The 17590-nt window shown below is 36.8% G+C and overlaps 3 protein-coding genes across 6 annotated transcripts; 1 reads left to right on the top strand and 2 right to left on the bottom strand.

Annotated features, from left to right (window-relative positions):
* Positions 1-368: 368 nt before the first annotated feature.
* On the top strand, positions 369-9095 carry LOC106748622 (equilibrative nucleoside transporter 3). 3 transcript variants are annotated; one of them, XM_014627326.1, is made up of 12 exons: positions 369-407; positions 1772-2214; positions 2377-2531; positions 2627-2708; positions 2781-2953; positions 3161-3255; positions 3355-3405; positions 3953-4185; positions 5386-5623; positions 5711-5796; positions 6212-6411; positions 6484-9095. In XM_014627326.1, exons 3-12 carry the CDS (start codon positions 2386-2388, stop codon positions 6593-6595), a joined length of 1416 nt encoding a protein of 471 aa, XP_014482812.1. In that variant the 5' UTR covers positions 369-407; positions 1772-2214; positions 2377-2385; the 3' UTR covers positions 6596-9095. The 3 variants fall into 3 exon arrangements, with proteins under 3 accessions (XP_014482812.1, XP_014482809.1, XP_014482811.1); XM_014627323.1 differs by having other exon boundaries at positions 2362-2531; XM_014627325.1 differs by lacking the exon at positions 369-407 and having other exon boundaries at positions 1509-2214; positions 2362-2531.
* On the bottom strand, positions 7868-12515 carry LOC106748627 (protein-L-isoaspartate(D-aspartate) O-methyltransferase-like). Of its 2 annotated transcripts, XR_001374773.1 has the most exons (6): positions 11966-12515; positions 11366-11505; positions 10973-11198; positions 10675-10760; positions 9667-10582; positions 7868-9083 (listed from the first exon to the last, which is right to left on the bottom strand). XR_001374773.1 is itself a non-coding variant. In XM_014627338.1 (5 exons), exons 1-5 carry the CDS (start codon positions 12018-12020, stop codon positions 10406-10408), a joined length of 684 nt encoding a protein of 227 aa, XP_014482824.1. In that variant the 5' UTR covers positions 12021-12515; the 3' UTR covers positions 7868-10405. The 2 variants fall into 2 exon arrangements, 1 of the variants encoding a protein (XP_014482824.1); XM_014627338.1 differs by having other exon boundaries at positions 7868-10582.
* Positions 12516-13526: 1011 nt separating this feature from the next.
* On the bottom strand, positions 13527-17382 carry LOC106748626 (protein-L-isoaspartate(D-aspartate) O-methyltransferase-like). The gene is made up of 6 exons (XM_014627337.1): positions 16922-17382; positions 16654-16769; positions 16375-16514; positions 15426-15651; positions 14826-14911; positions 13527-14155 (listed from the first exon to the last, which is right to left on the bottom strand). Exons 2-6 carry the CDS (start codon positions 16706-16708, stop codon positions 13964-13966), a joined length of 699 nt encoding a protein of 232 aa, XP_014482823.1. The 5' UTR covers positions 16709-16769; positions 16922-17382; the 3' UTR covers positions 13527-13963.
* Between the last annotated feature and the right edge of the window lie 208 nt (positions 17383-17590).

Raw genomic sequence — 17590 nt, 5'->3', positions numbered from 1 at the left:
ATTTGAATCTATCCAAAAATTTGAATCTTTGAACCTCACTTTGCTCCTGTGATGTGCAATACAGTTACATACCGGCCCCGGAAAACGTACCGATCCGAGAAAGCATATCGACTCTGTTAACTTACCGCTCTCCGGAAACTTATCCACTCTGGTAACTTACCGCTCTCCGGAAACTTATCGACCTTGGTAACTTAACGATTCTCGATAACTGATCGACCTCAAGAAATTTAACTTACCCACTATTGATCAGTTGTTATTGTGTTATCCATTCTTACCGACAAAGACTGACACATAGAAGTTCTAACGTTGAACGGCAGTGTCGCTCTCTCATGTTGACATTTCGCGAGCTTCCTCATTTGTTACAGACGCTGTGTGAGAGTGTAGCCCAATATCTCTACGTATATTACGTACGTATATAATGTAATAGTAAGGTACTCATGCCTATGTGCTTGTTCAGTTTACAAAACGGTTTGCACATTTTTCCTAGTGAAAATGATTCTAAATTATTATAATTCTGAGCCATTATCGTCAAATTTGCCTATTGATTGGCTATGTATATTGTTGCTGCAATTATGTAAATTCGTTAATAGTAGCAATTGTAACTTGTAGCGCTGCGACTTCATTTAATAAAAAGTCTTCATTTGATAAAAGATTAAACCATTTTGCAACCGAGTTAACGAATTTTATTAAATAATCTTGATTTAATTAAATAATCTATGAAACGACAGAGTCTGCTTCATTTCTGCCTATAATTTGCTGTCAGATTTTGTTAACAGGTTCTATGCGCATTACTGACATCAGCTTATCAACATCATATGATAAAAAATTCTGTATGCAATTTGTAACCTTCCTGCTAGCAGACATTGCTAGTAGACTCTGCTTGAAATCTACCTCTGCAAGTTTGGCTGTCTAGGATCAGAAATCGATAGTTTCTGTAATCGTTTATTGGATAATTAATTGTTTATTTGATAATTTGATAATCGTTTTTTTTATAAATAAGTGTCAATTCTCTCTCTCTCTCTCTCTCTCTATCTATCTATCTATCTATCTATCTATCTATCTATCTATTTATCTCTTTGTTTCGTATCATCTTCTAATTTGAATTCTTTTTGGCGAGAAACGTTAGACTGTTTATACTTATTGTCTACTGCCTCTCACATTGTTCGACTCCTTCGAGATTCTCGAAGTTCGTAATTTGTTGACTAACACTGCTTATATAAATGACAGCGGCTCTCGATAATGCTAGCTGGTATTTGACTTTCAACGATTCTTGACTATCCGATAACATAACAAGATACCGCTCATAATTGATGATTTCTTAAATAAACAAGACTAATAAAGAGTTCATTACTGGGCGCCTGTAACCATCATCCTCGCAATCATTAAATTAAGCTAGAGGTTCTACCTCATTTGCGTGAATCGTGGACTTCCCGAGGCTACACACAAAATAATCATCAACACACTCTCTCTCTTTGTGCGTCCGTGCGTGCGTGTGTGTTTCTTTCTCAGTATCACTCATCCTACATAAGTCTATTCAATGGCCACGTTCAACAGAACGTTTAATTTGCAAGTGTTGAAAGTTTTCTGAGCTGAAATTGGATTATTCTTTTAAATCTACAGGAATAATCCAATGTCAGCACAGGAAACTTCCAACAGTTGCAAATTAAATATTCTACTGAACGCGGCCATTCTAAGATACGCTTTCGTACACTTTTTACACTTTCTGCACTGGTGCCACTTGGGATTTAAAATGACACAGATATATATTCAGTGTATGAAAGAGAGAAAGAGAAGGAAGACAATATCGGAGAGTACATCAGCTGATCGACGTGCGCATCACAAAAGCGAATGCAGGCGCTCCGTCCTGCTGAGAAATACGAGGTGAGGTGTGTGAAACGAGAATGCCAGCCCCACATAAACGCGAGAGGCTGGACAGACACGAGGTCGCACTCACTATTCTCCGAAGTGGACCGAACCGAAGAATACTACGTAATAGTCGAGTCCTTCGCATCCTTTCCGGATATTCATAATCAACTAGCGCGCAACTCGGACATGATATCGCATCTGTCAAACTTGCTGGTCATATTTGAGACTATTTGAAATGCGTCGATTGCGGCTCTCAATGGTCACACGTAATTCTACGTAAATTCCTTCGTGCTAGCCAGTCACGTGCTAGAACGTTGGTCTTTTGTACGTGATTCAACAAATCCATAAGTAAGTAAAGAAATTATTTTCCTGTAATGACTCCTTTGTTTATTCGGTGATTTATAATTATGACAATTTTATCAGTTTGTTGCTAGTTTTTGCTGACAGCATGTGTGTTTTAATTTCTATAGTTTTTTTTTGTTATGTAACTTATAGTTTGTTGCCTACCAGAAAGAAATCATGTCGTATTCCATCAATAGAAGACCCTTATTATGGGGTACATCTGATAGTGAATTTGAAGGTGATTTAGAGACAGAGGTAGATGATCCTAACACTGTAATCTCTGACGAGAAACCGTTTTTGAAACCATACGAACCAAGTGACAAGTATGTTCTAATACTAGAATTTAATTTAAAAGCCATGTATCGATAATGTTGATTTTGGATCCCTGCTTATATATGTCTTTTTCTGCATATTTCAGGTATAATCTTGCATACATTGTATTTTACTTACTTGGTGTAAATACATTAATCCCATGGAGTTTTTTTATGACTGCTGACGATGTGAGTGATAACTTTTTTGCTTCTCTTAAAATTATCTGAAATATTCTCTCATTTAATATTTTTCTCTTTCAGTACTGGATGTATAAGTTTAGAGAAATTAATAATTTGACGAATCTCAGCACTACACATGTAGAAAATCTTGCGCAAAAGACAGATCTTCAGGCTAGTTTTACATCTTACTTAAGTGTAGCCAGCGCATTACCAAATACTATTTTCTTGGTAGTAAATGCATTTATTAGCAACAAGTGAGTGAAATAGTTGAAGATTATTATATCTTTTCAGTCCCGTCTTGATTCTGAAATTATCACTCAAACATTATCATCTTTTTATGCATGCATGGTTAGAAAAGAAGAAGAATAGTTAGGGGACCTCTTTTCATTAGTTATTAGTAATTCTGAATCACCTTACTGAAAAATGAAAGATAATTTAACAATAGAGTCTTCAATTTCCAGAGTCTCTCTAACAGTAAGGATGGTGGGTTCTCAGTGTACGATATTGTTGCTGTTTATCTTGACCACCACGTTTGTGGAAATAAATACAGATAAATGTGAGTCATCGATTAATATACATATTCATGTTATGATCGGAACTATTTTTCCTCGTCTCACATACACGATAAATTAATAATTAATAAATTTATGTTCAGGGCAAGATATGTTCCTAATTGTTACCTTGACGACAGTCGCTCTCGTAAATGGTGTGTATGCTAATGAAATGTATCGCAAAGATAGTGATTAGAGTGAAAAATATATTTTAACAGAATGACTATCTTACCGGTTCAAAACAATATTTTATACCTTGTCTTAAATAACACACAATGCCTGTCTTGCGTCTGAAATCTTGAACTAAAAATCCATTCTATTTGAGCTTGATGGCAAATCATTGTATAATAAAAAAAAATAAAAAACAATTATAACTTAGACAAAGATTTAGTGCGTAAAACATTGTCTAAAAGTATTAAGAGTACCCATAAATAATGTCGTTTTTTTTTTGTGTTGAATAAATATCCACTGTGAGGTTTTGAATCCCAACGAAACCATAATTGCTGAATATTATTGTACACAGCTTGATAATGATAGGAACTACATTGTAGATTAATCTGTATTAAGTGTTAAATAAAATAAAATTGTGTACAAGTATCAAAAAGCGACATTACTTATGGGTACCTCTAATACAAGTTAGCCATTCTGCTAACAAAGTCCTAAGTTGTACATTGTTTGAGAAATAACGATATGTGATTGCAGCTGCAAGCGCTATTTTCGGAGGAAGCCTGATGGGTATAGTGGGTAAATTTTCGCCAAAATATATCACCGCTATGTCAGGTGGGCAAGCCCTCGGCGGGATATTCACAGCTCTGGCGGAAGTGTGTTCCCTGTGGATAGGAGCCAGTCCTGTGCTTTCTGGTTTGGTATATTTCATTATCGGTGATACTGTATTACTGTTATCGCTGATTGCGTACATCATGTTAGAAAGAGCGGTAAGTCAGCTTCTTTGAATATACATATATATATATATACACGCTGAGAATCTCGGAATTCATATCGCCTGGCATGTAACGAAATATATCTGCAACAGTCGTTGTCCCATTAAAACAATGACGCACGCCACGCAGATGTTTCATAATGTATGATAAGTTACTTACGATAATGAATATAGGCTTATTCCTTTTGGATATATCATTGCGCTCTAATGTTGTTCCTTTTGTTCGAATCTAAGCCTTTGATCTTTTGCTTTAAGCAATAAGATGTAATTTCTGACAAAAGTCATAATAACGCTCAAATCTTAGGAATTGCAACGTCTGTTGCAGCGCTATTTTGTAGCACTGAAAACACTTTCTTTCTGCCAGAAATTACGTTACAATTTAATGTTTAGAGCAAAAGACTAAAGACTTACTATACTTATTGTCTTTTCTCTTCAAAATGCTCGATTATATATATTTACTTCACTCTAAAGAAGAAAAATATAACTTGGGTTCACAGCTAAAAAAAAATAGACCTCGATTATGTCCTAATATTTACTATTAGTACTGAAAATTTATAGTTCGTTTTACGTATATTATAGAATTTCAGTGCTGGCAGTGAGGAAAAACATTGGAACGCAGCTTTTATACGCATCGTACACGCGTCATAAGGCATTGTATAATCAGCAGATTAAAGCAGGGATTGAATATCGAAATTATTTCGCTATTATAACGATATATATACCAGTATTTAAAATATTACAATTTTGGCACAACATTGGTATTGTGTGTACATCCAATCCCGTTATCATATTGAAATTTTGCATAATACACCAGTATAATATCGATATTTACGGATTCCAATACGATATTGGTGTAATGTCGGTATTGTACCGGCGTTATATACTACTACCACGTTATTGAATGTAAATATTATAGAATCAATTATTCATAATATGACCCATAATATAATTATAATATATATTTTAAAAGAACATAGAAAGGAAATAACATGCATAATATCGTATGCAATACCGATATTATAAAATATATTGATATGATAACGGTATTGAACGCCCATAATGCCGATTACATAGAGATTTTCACAATACCGGTATTTGTACAAATCGATTTTCTTCGATTGTTGGATAACGAGAAATACCGGTATATGAAAACGGTATTTTTGATAACGGTTGAGATTACGTTGTTTCTTTGCAGCCATTTTTCAAGTTTCACATGGCGGAGAAAGTACCTGATCGTTTGGAATCCGATTTCTCAACGAGCGAAGAAGTCGGCTTCTCGGCCGGTCCAACCGTGTCTTATTCACGGATTATCAAGAGAATCTGGCATTACGGAGTTAGCATATTTCTAGTGTTCTTCATATCGCTGGCTGTGTACCCAGCGGTCACCGTGCTGGTGGAGAGTCAATATAAAGGCGAAGGCCATGCGTGGAACGGTGAGTCGCGATACGACGACATCTTGTCGATTTCAAACGGCTAATTCATGGATTTCTACAATACTACCATCTACAATGTTGTTTCAGATGTATACTTTGTACCTGTGGTCACATACCTCATTTTCAGTACGGGCGATTATGCTGGGAGAGTACTGTCCGGCATTTTTCAATGGGTGAGAATTTACGCTTTGTTCATGGGCGTAACCAGGATTTCAGTCAGAAAGAGACAGAAGGGGAGGGCAAAATTTATTCTTTCGCACAATTCTTATTATTATTTATTTCATTTCGGTGCTCTTCGTGTGCGCATCTAAAAGTAAATTCTTCCTACATAGTTGAATTACGTCAAAATTATTGCAGGCCATACAAACACTAACGTAGTGAAATTGAGAAATTTTCATTATATTTATTTTCATAAAGCATGCTGTTAATACTTTGTCATTGGTTCTTAATTTAAATTTAAAATAAAAAATATGCTCCTTTATTCCATCCTAGCTGCGCCCATGACTTTGTTACTAGAATTTACAATCCTAATGATTAATAAATTTTCATATTTGTACAATGTTTGCACAAGTTCTCGTTCCATTGCAGCCAAGGGGCAGGCCATGGCTCGTGATATTCTTGAGCGTTCTCAGGACTGTTTTTATACCCGTGCTGATGTTTTGCAATGCGCAACCAAGGCATCACTTACCCGTTTATATTCACAACGACTTGTATTACATTCTGATAACCATTATGTTCGCTGTAACTAATGGTTATCTGTGCAACTTAACGTTCATTCTCGCCCCCACGTAAGTATCTCCGATAAAACACTCGTTATGATCGCAAAATGTTCTTTACATTTGTGTGCCATGACTTCGCAGAGTCGTAGACAGTCAAGAGAAGGAAATTGCGTCCGCAATGATAGGTGCTTTCTTGGGTGTAGGATTAGCGTCCGGTGCTGCACTTAGCTTGTACATGGTGAAGGCTCTCTAATGTCTACGACAATTGAGAAGTGTAAATATGAAAATATAATGATCTCACTGCCTTTTATATTTATCTGAAATCAGGTAAGAATCACATGAGGCAGTATATTGGCCACGAGCTTCTCTTTTAAGCATAAGTATTAAAGAAAATCCACTCAATCGTTTCCTCGATAGCCATCACACATAAGATATTATTAAAGATTTATATTAATTTTTCGTATTTCCACGAGATAGACATAAGTTAACTGATAATAGGTCAACACAATAATACCTTATTAAAAAATTTTTAACGAATCTGTATTATAAATACAAACAGGCCAATAATGGTCATTTAGGTTTTACTTTAGTCGACGACTGTGAAAAAACTTGAAGTGGCTCGAAACATTCGATATCTACGGTAGTTGGATACTAGATTTTGTTGTCCATACTTAACCGTATTCATCAGTAATCTATGATATAACTACAATATACATAATAATTTTATATCAATTGACGATATGGAATATTTCTTAGATAATATTTTTAATATATAGTTAAAATGTTAAACAGCTTGAGCGCGGAAAATTCAGCGTGGGTCATCGGCCGACCCACGTGGTACGGAACGTATTAGGCATTGATACTCTTAGGCCGATATTTATAGTCGAATCTTATATTTAAGACCATCTTAAGTTTATCTTCAAATACTGTACGGCCCATTTTACTGATTACGAAACATCTGAAAAAGAACTCAAGATCTTAAATATAAGATCCGACTATGAACATACCGGATTTTATTCAGGCTTTCATTGGTCTTTTTGCATTTGACTAATTGTATACTTTTAAAAGTCTTTTTTATTCGGGTCTCTCTATGTTTGATAATTATTATTAGTTTTGACATTATCTATTTGCAAAGCTGCTGAACTAAAAATAATTTGCTATGTCATTTCTTTTGCATAAGAAAAGGTCATAGAATGAGATAAGCTATCAGAATATCTGGATAAGCAGCTCTGACAATTATATAGTACATTATATAGTACATTATTTTTTTTTATTATTTTACTATTTTCCTATTTGACTCTACGTATGAGTGACGACGTAATAATCGACAAGATATGTCGTATTATTACCAATGCTGGAAAATTATACGTTGTTGATATTGGGCAAATCATATTCCGTAGATTTACCATGTTTATATAGCATATATAAGTACATTGTATTTGTATGATTTATAGGATAAACGGTGTAATTACAAACAATTACCTAACATGTATATATGATACAAAAGAAACATAAATATACAAAGTATTTATAGTAATGTATAATTCTAGTCATTTGTGTTACATATATTTTTTAATATAACACTTGTACAATTTAAGAAATATAAATCACCACACTGGACGAGAAAAGATAGATGATGAGTATTGTGTATAATTAATAAAATAAATCTCTTGCATAAATATGTAAACAATTTCATGTACCTTGTCAATAAATATTTAATTATACAATTTTCTCTTGTATTTCATTTGGATATTTTGAAGAAACCTAATGTAAGAGATTACTACGAACTAAATAAATTATAAGTTATACAATCAAATGATATATAAGTTACATATTAGGTATAATATATTAATATATTAAATTAAAATGGATATAACCTGTTGCTTTGTTGATAACTGCAAAATTAAGTCTCGCTTAAGCTTCAGATGCAAATTACGTGGCAGATTTAATATAAATATTAAATTTGCACATACCTACACACATGCATACATACACACACATACATCATAGCCACTTCATGTTAAGAGTCTACAAGTGGGACTATGGAGGTTTTTCGTGAAGATCCCGAAACTACACATTTTTATTTCTCGTTTTCATCAAAGTAAAAAAAAGAATTACTTTCTAATTGTGATATTCGTAATCAGAAGAATCGTCAGTACGAGTTTTTTTTTTTTTTGGAAAAAAGATTAAAATAGAAACGTGATAATTTATTTGAGTGAATGCTCCACTTGGAGTGCAGAGCGAATCCGTATTTTCATTTATTATAAATTTGTATGAATCTAATTGCAAAATCCGGCTTGTACCACAGTGTCACAGTACACTTGCAAAGAAGTCTCCAAAAATAGTTTGGTAACCGAATATGATTTCTCCAAGCCGATATATTGTTGAATGTAAATATCCCGGAAAGTCTAGTCTAGCAAGATATTCAAGTAGCTGACAAAACATTCATGTATGTGAAATAATATATCTTATAATAATAGTAAATATATAAATAACATGTGTTCAAAATTCTAATTGAAGTCGTTAATGTTATCATGCTCATCATGTGAGCCGAGCATGATGCGGCAAACGATCTCTAAACAATAACACGCGGATTACTAACCAACAACAACATAAGTAAACATGAAGCACGCGTGTCTCATCACGTGTTCGGGTAGAAGAACACCGAATTGTCACATCGTATCAAAAACATGATCGAAAAGGCTTCGTCCGATCGAAGGTCGATCAATCTATTCGTTCCGCTGAAAAAAAAACCACGCGTTATATCGGTATATAAACTAGGTGCCTTGAGAGCACCAGAGACCGTTAAAGAAACGTTAAGCGAACTCTCAGCGAGAGAGACTTTTTCGATATTAGACCACGCTGTTCGGATCTAATAGTTCGCGTATCTTGGCTCGCTACGGGTCAACCGTCCGTGCGAGACATCAATTTCACGATTTTCCTCATCTCGTTACGAGACGTCTTTCGCGGCCTCGTGACTACTTCGCGAGTGATTGTCGGTTTATCAGTTAATTATAATTTTCATTTTGAACGTTGTGATCGTCGACTGGAATCGTGTTGCGTCTTGTAACCGCGGTTGTGCGTGGCACACGACAAGGAAGAACTTCATCACGCCTCTTATTGTAAAGGACAGATCGCCATTCTATCGCGACAGAAGAATAAACCATTGCACAACCGCAGCTCGATTTCAAGAATTTCAATCACCACACCGATCCTTCCTTGCATTCCGTGCCTTGCGCTGGGCAGATCCAGCGGAGCATTGCACGCGAGAAAGCTAGTGCATTCGCTCACAAACAACATGAATATAATAATATAAATATATACCTCCACAGATACGGTATTTTGCGCTCTCGACGCTTCTTGGTCTCTGCAGACCCTTAAGTTTATTTTTATTTCAGCTCCATATTCATAGATATACTTTCAAGACCTAAAAGTGACTAGAAAATTAAACCAATCATTGTCAATATATATCTAGATACAAGGCTAGATTTCCCATAAGAAAAAGCGGAATATTCCCTTTTATCTCTTCGATAAATAAAATGGTATCATAAAGACACGAGAATCAACGCATCTCAATAAAAATACTCTCATGCTAAAATTAAATTTATCTTTACCCATCGACTTTACCCAACGACTTTTGCCATCAATAGAAACATCTGTACATGTCTATATATTGACTGCAAATTAATGCATATGTATATATTTAGATGCAAAGCTAGATCTCCCATAAGCAAAGCAAGCTACAGCGGAATATTCCCTTTTATATTTTTAATAAACAAAAAATGACGATATCGTAAAGACGATGAGAGTCAAGGTATCTTAAAATATTCCCATCATGCTAAGTTTAGATTCGTCTTTACTATTTTTTCTATCAACGGAAACATCTGTCTATATAGTGGTTACAGATTAATGCAATTTTCTCTCTCTCTCTCTCTCTCTCTCTCTCTCTCTAATATGTATCTTTGCATGTTTATCAGCAGAGCTGTTTATATACGGTGTCAGAAAAATAAAATAATACTCATCATTCACAACGTAAGCTGACTTATTGCAGCAAACACGTATCTCATGACCGACGATACTGTCGTTCCTTATCAGTCAACGGTACGAAGACTACGCTCATCAAAGATCGTCGTTTAATTTGGCCGTCTATGGTTTTATCGACTTGTACTAAGACTTGATCAGCGTTCTCGGGACCCATCGGCAATATTAAACGTCCACCAGGTGCTAATTGATTTATCAACTGTAAATAATCAGATGGTACCGTCGTATAATTAACGTCTATTCTATTACATATTCCAGAATAGAATTTCAAGTCAAAAATTCTTTTCTTACCGCTCGTGGCATTTCTTTAGCGGCTGCTCCTACGTGTATAGCGTCGTACGGTCCACGATCGGGATAGCCCAATCTTCCATCGCCAACTAAACAGATACAGTCGTGATCGAGCAATTTTAATTACATTCGTATTTTCTAGAGAATAACATATATGGCACAGAAAGAAAAATATGAAACAGAACCATAATTGATAAGATCTCTAGATACATCATACTTGAAAGAATTAGATGAACCCTAAAGATTGACTTTTTATCGTTACTCTGGATTATTAATATGTGAAAGTGAAATTTGATCTTACCAACTAATTCCACTCGTCCGTCGCGTAAAAGTTCCGGATGATCGTGACGAATATTTTCTTCAGCCATTGCTCGCAACTCAGGAATATGATCGATCCCAACAGCTAAACCGTTTGGTCCCATCATAATGGCCATGCATGCTGTCAAATATCCCGATCCAGAACCAACATCCAATGCTTTTCCCCCGTCACGAAGTTTTTCTTCAAGCAATTCCAGGGCATACGCGTGCTAAAGAATATTCATTTGCATTCTGACTTATAATTTTTGCAACGTTTTTCATTAATTAATTTATTGATAATAAGAAACTGAAATCATATTTAAATAAAATTTTTATTCATAATTGTATTTCATATGTGATGAGAAAATTATGTTCTTCATATATACAAAGTTTATACCATATGAGGGGCACTAATGGTAACACCGTAACCAATCCCTTGTGGTGAATCCACATAAGCATGACTGGGATGAGTATATTTCCCTCTATCCACAGAGCTCATTGCCTCAAGTACTCTATCAGATTTAATCATTCTGTTTCCTACAAAAAACAATTTTATACGACATATTAAATATAACATGCACTAATAATTTTCAATCTATATAACTTATATGTGCGCATGTGTGTAATATATTATAAACAGAAAAACTTAAATAGAACTTTACAAAACTTAAAATTATTATCCATATATATTTAATTTTAAATTATTATCCATATATTTTTAATCGTTTCTTATAAACCTTTGTACGACATGTAAAATGTAAACATAAAAAATTTAAATATAAAGAAGCCCGGGTTTCTTTTCATTCATATATTTCTAAGTCAAAGCTTCATCAGCCGGAATGCAAATAAAGCGGATTCAAAATGTTCCGTAAGTCGTTGTCGCTACGTCGTCATGATTCTAAATCAACTAGACAGTCTCGCCAATGTCGCAATGTAACGTAATGTGACACAATGTTGCATAACCACTTTATACGCTGCTATCGCACCGGTCACTCACGTTTGAGATGTTGCACGAGCTCCTGATTGCTCCTGCCATGATAATATCCATGCATGATTTGTGTAAATACAGCAGGTGTCAAAATCGCGAGCGTCGTGTACAGACACCCTAAAATACGCGGCCGTGCTGTTAGGTGATACGTCGTGGCGGCTGCCGGTTCCTCGGCGAAAACAAACACGAGGTTGCTCCGTCGGCAACCTGTCGCTTTTGACCACCCAGTAGCTTATCGTGCCTACCGAAAGTACCGCCTCTCGGCGATTCCCCGACTCGGTTGTTCTATAACTTGGACGTATCGCTCAATTTGAGGGTGTATCAACGACGTCTACGACAAACGACGTAGTACTTTTACTGTTGCTTTGCCAGCAATTTCTTTCTTCCCCCGTTCGATGCAGATGCAGTTCACGATGACGAAATGTATCTCAACCGTCTTCTATCACTTCGAGCACTGATAATTTCGCAAAAATCGCTGCGACACGACCGGATCGACGTCAACCGTGATCCCACGAGACGTTTTGAAACGTTCTAGCAGCCGTGGATTGCGCGATTGCTGAGGACTATTGGGCAATCGCGCAAGCTCGCGTCGAGTTTTCGCGCGCGAACACGCACCATATTTGAAAACGTGTGAGAAGAGGTTCGTTCGTTTTAGACAAACTAGATTGCATTCTTTGCCTTTGGAGTGAAACAGGTGTGTATCTTGGGTTAAAGGAAAAGAGAACGAAGTTCTAATGCAACACTAGCTCAGCTAAAACGAACAGGTCTAACGAGATCTTCGATTTAATTTCAATTGAATACTGTACAATCGGTCATACGTGCTGTACTGTTTCCTAAATCGAAAATTACATAATTTTCAGCCTTTCTTTATGGAAGATTATATATTCTTGCTTATATACACAGAGAAAAAAACTTATTTGGGTTTAGCATATGTGTTTGTATGACTTAGGTTTGCTTAATATATTGTTCTACTAGAATAAACTATGTTTTTTGATAAGAATATCAGTACTATTTAAAAGAAATTTGTTTTCAATAAAAGAATTTTATTTTACATATTAAACATCGTTTCACTGAAACGAAGAAGTGTTTTAATATTTCTCTAACATAATGTTATTTCCTTCAAATAATTTATTGCTTGTGACAATCATTATGTTTAAATGAAAATATGTTATGTTGACATAAAGATATTTACTGTTTAAGAAACCAAACAATCCTGTTTATTAAATCAAACATTCGTTTGTTTGCTCCATCGCAAAAGACAAATTTGTAAGAAATGATATTAAATCCAAAGAAATCTTTTTCTCTGGTACGTGTGAAGCAGTAAGGAATAACGTGTTAAAGAAAAACATCTTTTTTCCTCGTTGTTAAAAAAGTTTATTTTCCTATTATTAATCTTCCTTGTTACAATTCGTCCTTTACGCGTGAAGATTTGCGTGAGTATTGAAAATTTTATGCTTCGGGATTATAGGACATTTGTAAAACAAACTGGTGGAGACATCGTCGCTGTAACAAATTTGAGATTTTACAAGAATAAATAGCGAGGGATGAGTTGCATGAAACGTCGAACGTAATCGTGATAATCATTCGTTACAATTTAATAGAACTGGAAGAATGAGTACAATAATTAAGGATTATTTAACAGGATATATGTAAAATATAATTTATTAATACAGTTCACACTTGCAAGTGAGAAGCCTATGTCAGTGATTGCACGCGTGTTAAGAGAAATAAAATTAATCCGGGGGGAACAGAAGTCCTAACCCAACAAACACGAACTGACGGTAATGTTGCAACTTGTAAAAGTTACAACAACGTTATAATTTCCCACTCAACGATGTAACTATTATATTGCAACGCATATTATATTGCACTTACATTGTTGAGAGAGAAATTATATTCGATGCTACTGTTGGTTGGTGTTTATTGAGAATTATCGTTGATAAGCGATTTTTCGCGCGCAATTCGTTAATCACCCACTCGAATTTTGTGCCTGTCGCGAGACAGCATCTAAACATTCGTGTTACGTAGCTGAGTAGTGGGATCCGTGAGGGGCACATAGGAAACCTGCATCAGTTTCTTCTGTGTAATCGCGCCGTCTGCGCTCTTATCCACCTGTAGCAAATCTTGGAACCTTTGGAAACCTTGTATGGCGACGACCGGGCAGATCAGTCGACCTCCGGGAGCTAGTTGGTCTATCAACTTGAAAAATCATGTCGTTCACGCGAGCACGGTATTACAGTTTTTTATGTTTCTGCTATTATTCAAATCGAATGATCGAAAAAAAGATTGACTCTAACGCTCCTGATTTCTTCCCAGATAGCCAAATCTGTGGAAGCAAATTTTGCGCAATATCTGCTGTAAATTTTGCCGGCAGCTTGCTAACAGAAACACAACAGAATTTGTTAAAAAAGTGGTAACAGATTAACGGTAGAAACCGAGTTAGAATCTGTCGTTTCGTCACCATTTAAATGTTTTAAGTGGAACATATTGCAGATCTTGTTCAGTTTCTGCTGCCAATCTGCTGTCAAATTATATCAGCAAGCTCTGTTGACAGAATAAAAACTTAATGCAAACATAAATAGCTATGGATCTGCCACAGTATTTTAATCGAATTTGCTACCAATCTGCCAGCATATTATTAATATTTCGCTTACTGGGAAAATTATGTCTATGATTTGCTCTCGACACCGTAATGCGATGAAATATCGGTGAGAAATCAGGACTCTTGATGGCTCGTATTTACAACTAAAAGCATGGCATGTTGAGCGTGAAGGAAATTTACTATGATATGACTCTTTGTTAATTCTCTCATGGCACAACATCTCAATATTGTTTCTCAACAGGTACACAAGCATGTCGTCGTGCTCACCTCTTGCGGCAAAGTGTCGGCTGCTGCTCCAACGTGTATAGCGTTGTAAGGGGCCTCATCAGCGTATCCCAATCTGCCGTCTCCCACTAGGCGCATTCATAATGACCTGTCGTTAGTCGGCAGTCTCTTTATCTTTTACCTTTACAGCAAAGACACACAGTCGGGTGAACAGTGTTCCGTTCGACTCTTCACGTTAACGTACATACCAACTCCATCCGTGGACGGATCACGAGTATCTTTTTATTCGGACTACGCACGTGGCGATAATACTTGGTGATTTCGAGAGAGAGCAAGAAGCTTTCTCTTTTTTTTCTGTCGTACGACGAACGGTATTATTCTTTCGTGTCTTGTGATTGTCGTATTACAGCGAGAGAGGGAGGGGGGGGGAGAGAGAGAGAGAGAGAGAGAGAGAGAGAGAGAGAGAGAGAGAGAGAGAGAGAGAGAGAGAGTGTGTGTGTGTGTGTGTGTGTGTGAGAAAGAGCGATCGTATGAGGGAATAACGCAACATGGGTGAGAGAAGGAACTTCGACTGTCTGTTAGCGCAGGAGCATAAACAAGAGGGGCGAATAACGGACGACCGTTAATCGGGTGCCGGCTTACCGACAAATCTGATGCGTCCCTCCTTGAGGAAATACGGAGAATCCTCACGCACGTTCCTAGTGGAGATCTCTATAAGCTCGGGAATGTGCTCGATACCTATCACGCGTCCACGCGAGCCCACCATGAACGCCATGCAGGCGGACAGGTAGCCCGAGCCCGAGCCGACGTCTAGTGCCTTGGCGCCGTCGACGAGTTGATCGGAGAGAATCGACAACGCGTACGCATGCTGCAAGAGATACGACAACCTGTGTGACTCATCAATACTGTTGTGTATATTGAATGAATTGAACGCGTATCGAGCGACGAATGTGTGTGTGTATGTGCGCGCGACAATGTCTCGCAGTCAGACGATTATCTATACCGGCCGGACGCGTCGGAAAATCTCCAATCGGCGGAAACCAAATATGAGTTTAACATAAATAACGTGTAAGCGCGATAAGAAGGTTACTCTGATACCCCCATTTCAGTACTCTTGATAATTGGTCTTTCTTTGTCCCATGTACCGGGTATATCTTTGCGCACACGTAGATACATGTATGTTCTCTAGGAATAATTCTGCGAACAATATTGGAAACAATTTATACCCTATGTAAAAAATAAAAGATGTTAAACTATGTAAAAAATAAAAAATGTTGATTGATGAACGAAGATTGTGAGATTACGGTGTACGCATAGCATATATGTTTGAGAACATGTGTAGAAATTGTATCGGCAGTTTATAAATTAGATTTATTAGCAATTATAGTGCAGTATTTTATATATATATATGTGTGTGTGTGTGTGTGTGTCATATTTATATATATTTATATTTTATCTACTGTGTACTTTATCTACCGTATACTCTATATTTAAAATAAAGCAAGAAATAATCTGTACAGGCTTGTCTGTTCACACAAATATCTACGTAAACGTTAACCTTGTGTGAGATAAAAGATACAGATATACTTACCATATGTGGCGCACTGATTGTCACATTGTAACCAATCCTTCTGGGACGATCGAGGTAAGGATCTGATTCGTGGCAATACTTTGCTCTGTCAACAGCTAGCATAGCGGCCTCTGCTCTGTCCGTTGCCAATATACCAGCGTCTGTGAATAATCTGTCTCTATAATTGCCGTACAAATAAGCGATCGTCTCTAACTAAAGAAACACTCAAAACACCGTTATCAGCACAATTAAACCACCCTCTCCAGTTTACATTGTGCGATGATCGTATAGGTCGTTTACCTTTCAACTTCGTCACCATCTCTTGATTCGTAGTGCCATTGCAGTGCCATGCCATGCTTCGTGCTCTTGTTGTGTACGATTCGCAGGCTGCGTATTATAGCCACAAACACGTCCGCCTACGTGAAACGATACATAGACGTACTGACAAACAGACAGAACACTCAACGATCCCGGATATAACCAATTAACCCAGGTCGGGATTTCAGGCGACAATTGTCGAGCCCGACTACAATTTGTTTGAAGAGAGCGATAAACGATGTTTACGTACCCCGAGAGTCTCAAGGAAGCCTCATTTACCATAGAACATCTTCACTCCTGCTGACGATGTATGTGCCCAATATGGCCGTGAGGACACAGGTAGCGACCATAAGGGTGTATTCCTGGTGGGGGAAATAAAACAGCTGATGCGGTACTATCGATTCGCTTTCCCGCGCACGAGATAAGGGTTATCGACGCGCAATATTTTCATGACGATTTCAATTAAACGCGTATTTAAATTCCGTCGGACGAATTGACACGAACATCGGAAAATGCCGCAACGAAGATCCAATTAAGGAATTATCATTGCAAAGTGTCGAATCCAACAGCGACGTCAATCTTCGTCGATTCTTAAGAAATCAAAAGTTCGAGTGAGGGACAATTGCGATAAATAGATAAATAATTAATTTTATAAATATTTGCAACGTGTTCGTCGGCTCTCACTGGAAAATCACCGAAAATCGCCGGTTACGTAACTGTAGCGAATTTATTTGTGTCGCGTAGCGTCGACGTTTTCATGAACGATGCGCATTTTGGACGCGATTCAATCGCCGGAATTTGAAAATAAATTTCTTAAACGTTCTCGGAGAACTGATTGGCTAAAACGTGAAAGTCATGTCGCACATCAGCCAATACATTGCTTCATCGTGAAACGGTTGGTATCACTGCAGCGCGAGCA

This window comes from Dinoponera quadriceps, unplaced genomic scaffold (genome assembly GCF_001313825.1).
Source record: "Dinoponera quadriceps isolate SergipeBrazil2010 unplaced genomic scaffold, ASM131382v1 scaffold3085, whole genome shotgun sequence".
NCBI classification, from domain to species: Eukaryota; Metazoa; Arthropoda; class Insecta; order Hymenoptera; family Formicidae; genus Dinoponera; species Dinoponera quadriceps.
The sequence above is the reverse complement of the archived record's forward strand: the minus strand, read 5'-3'. Positions and strand labels throughout refer to the sequence as shown.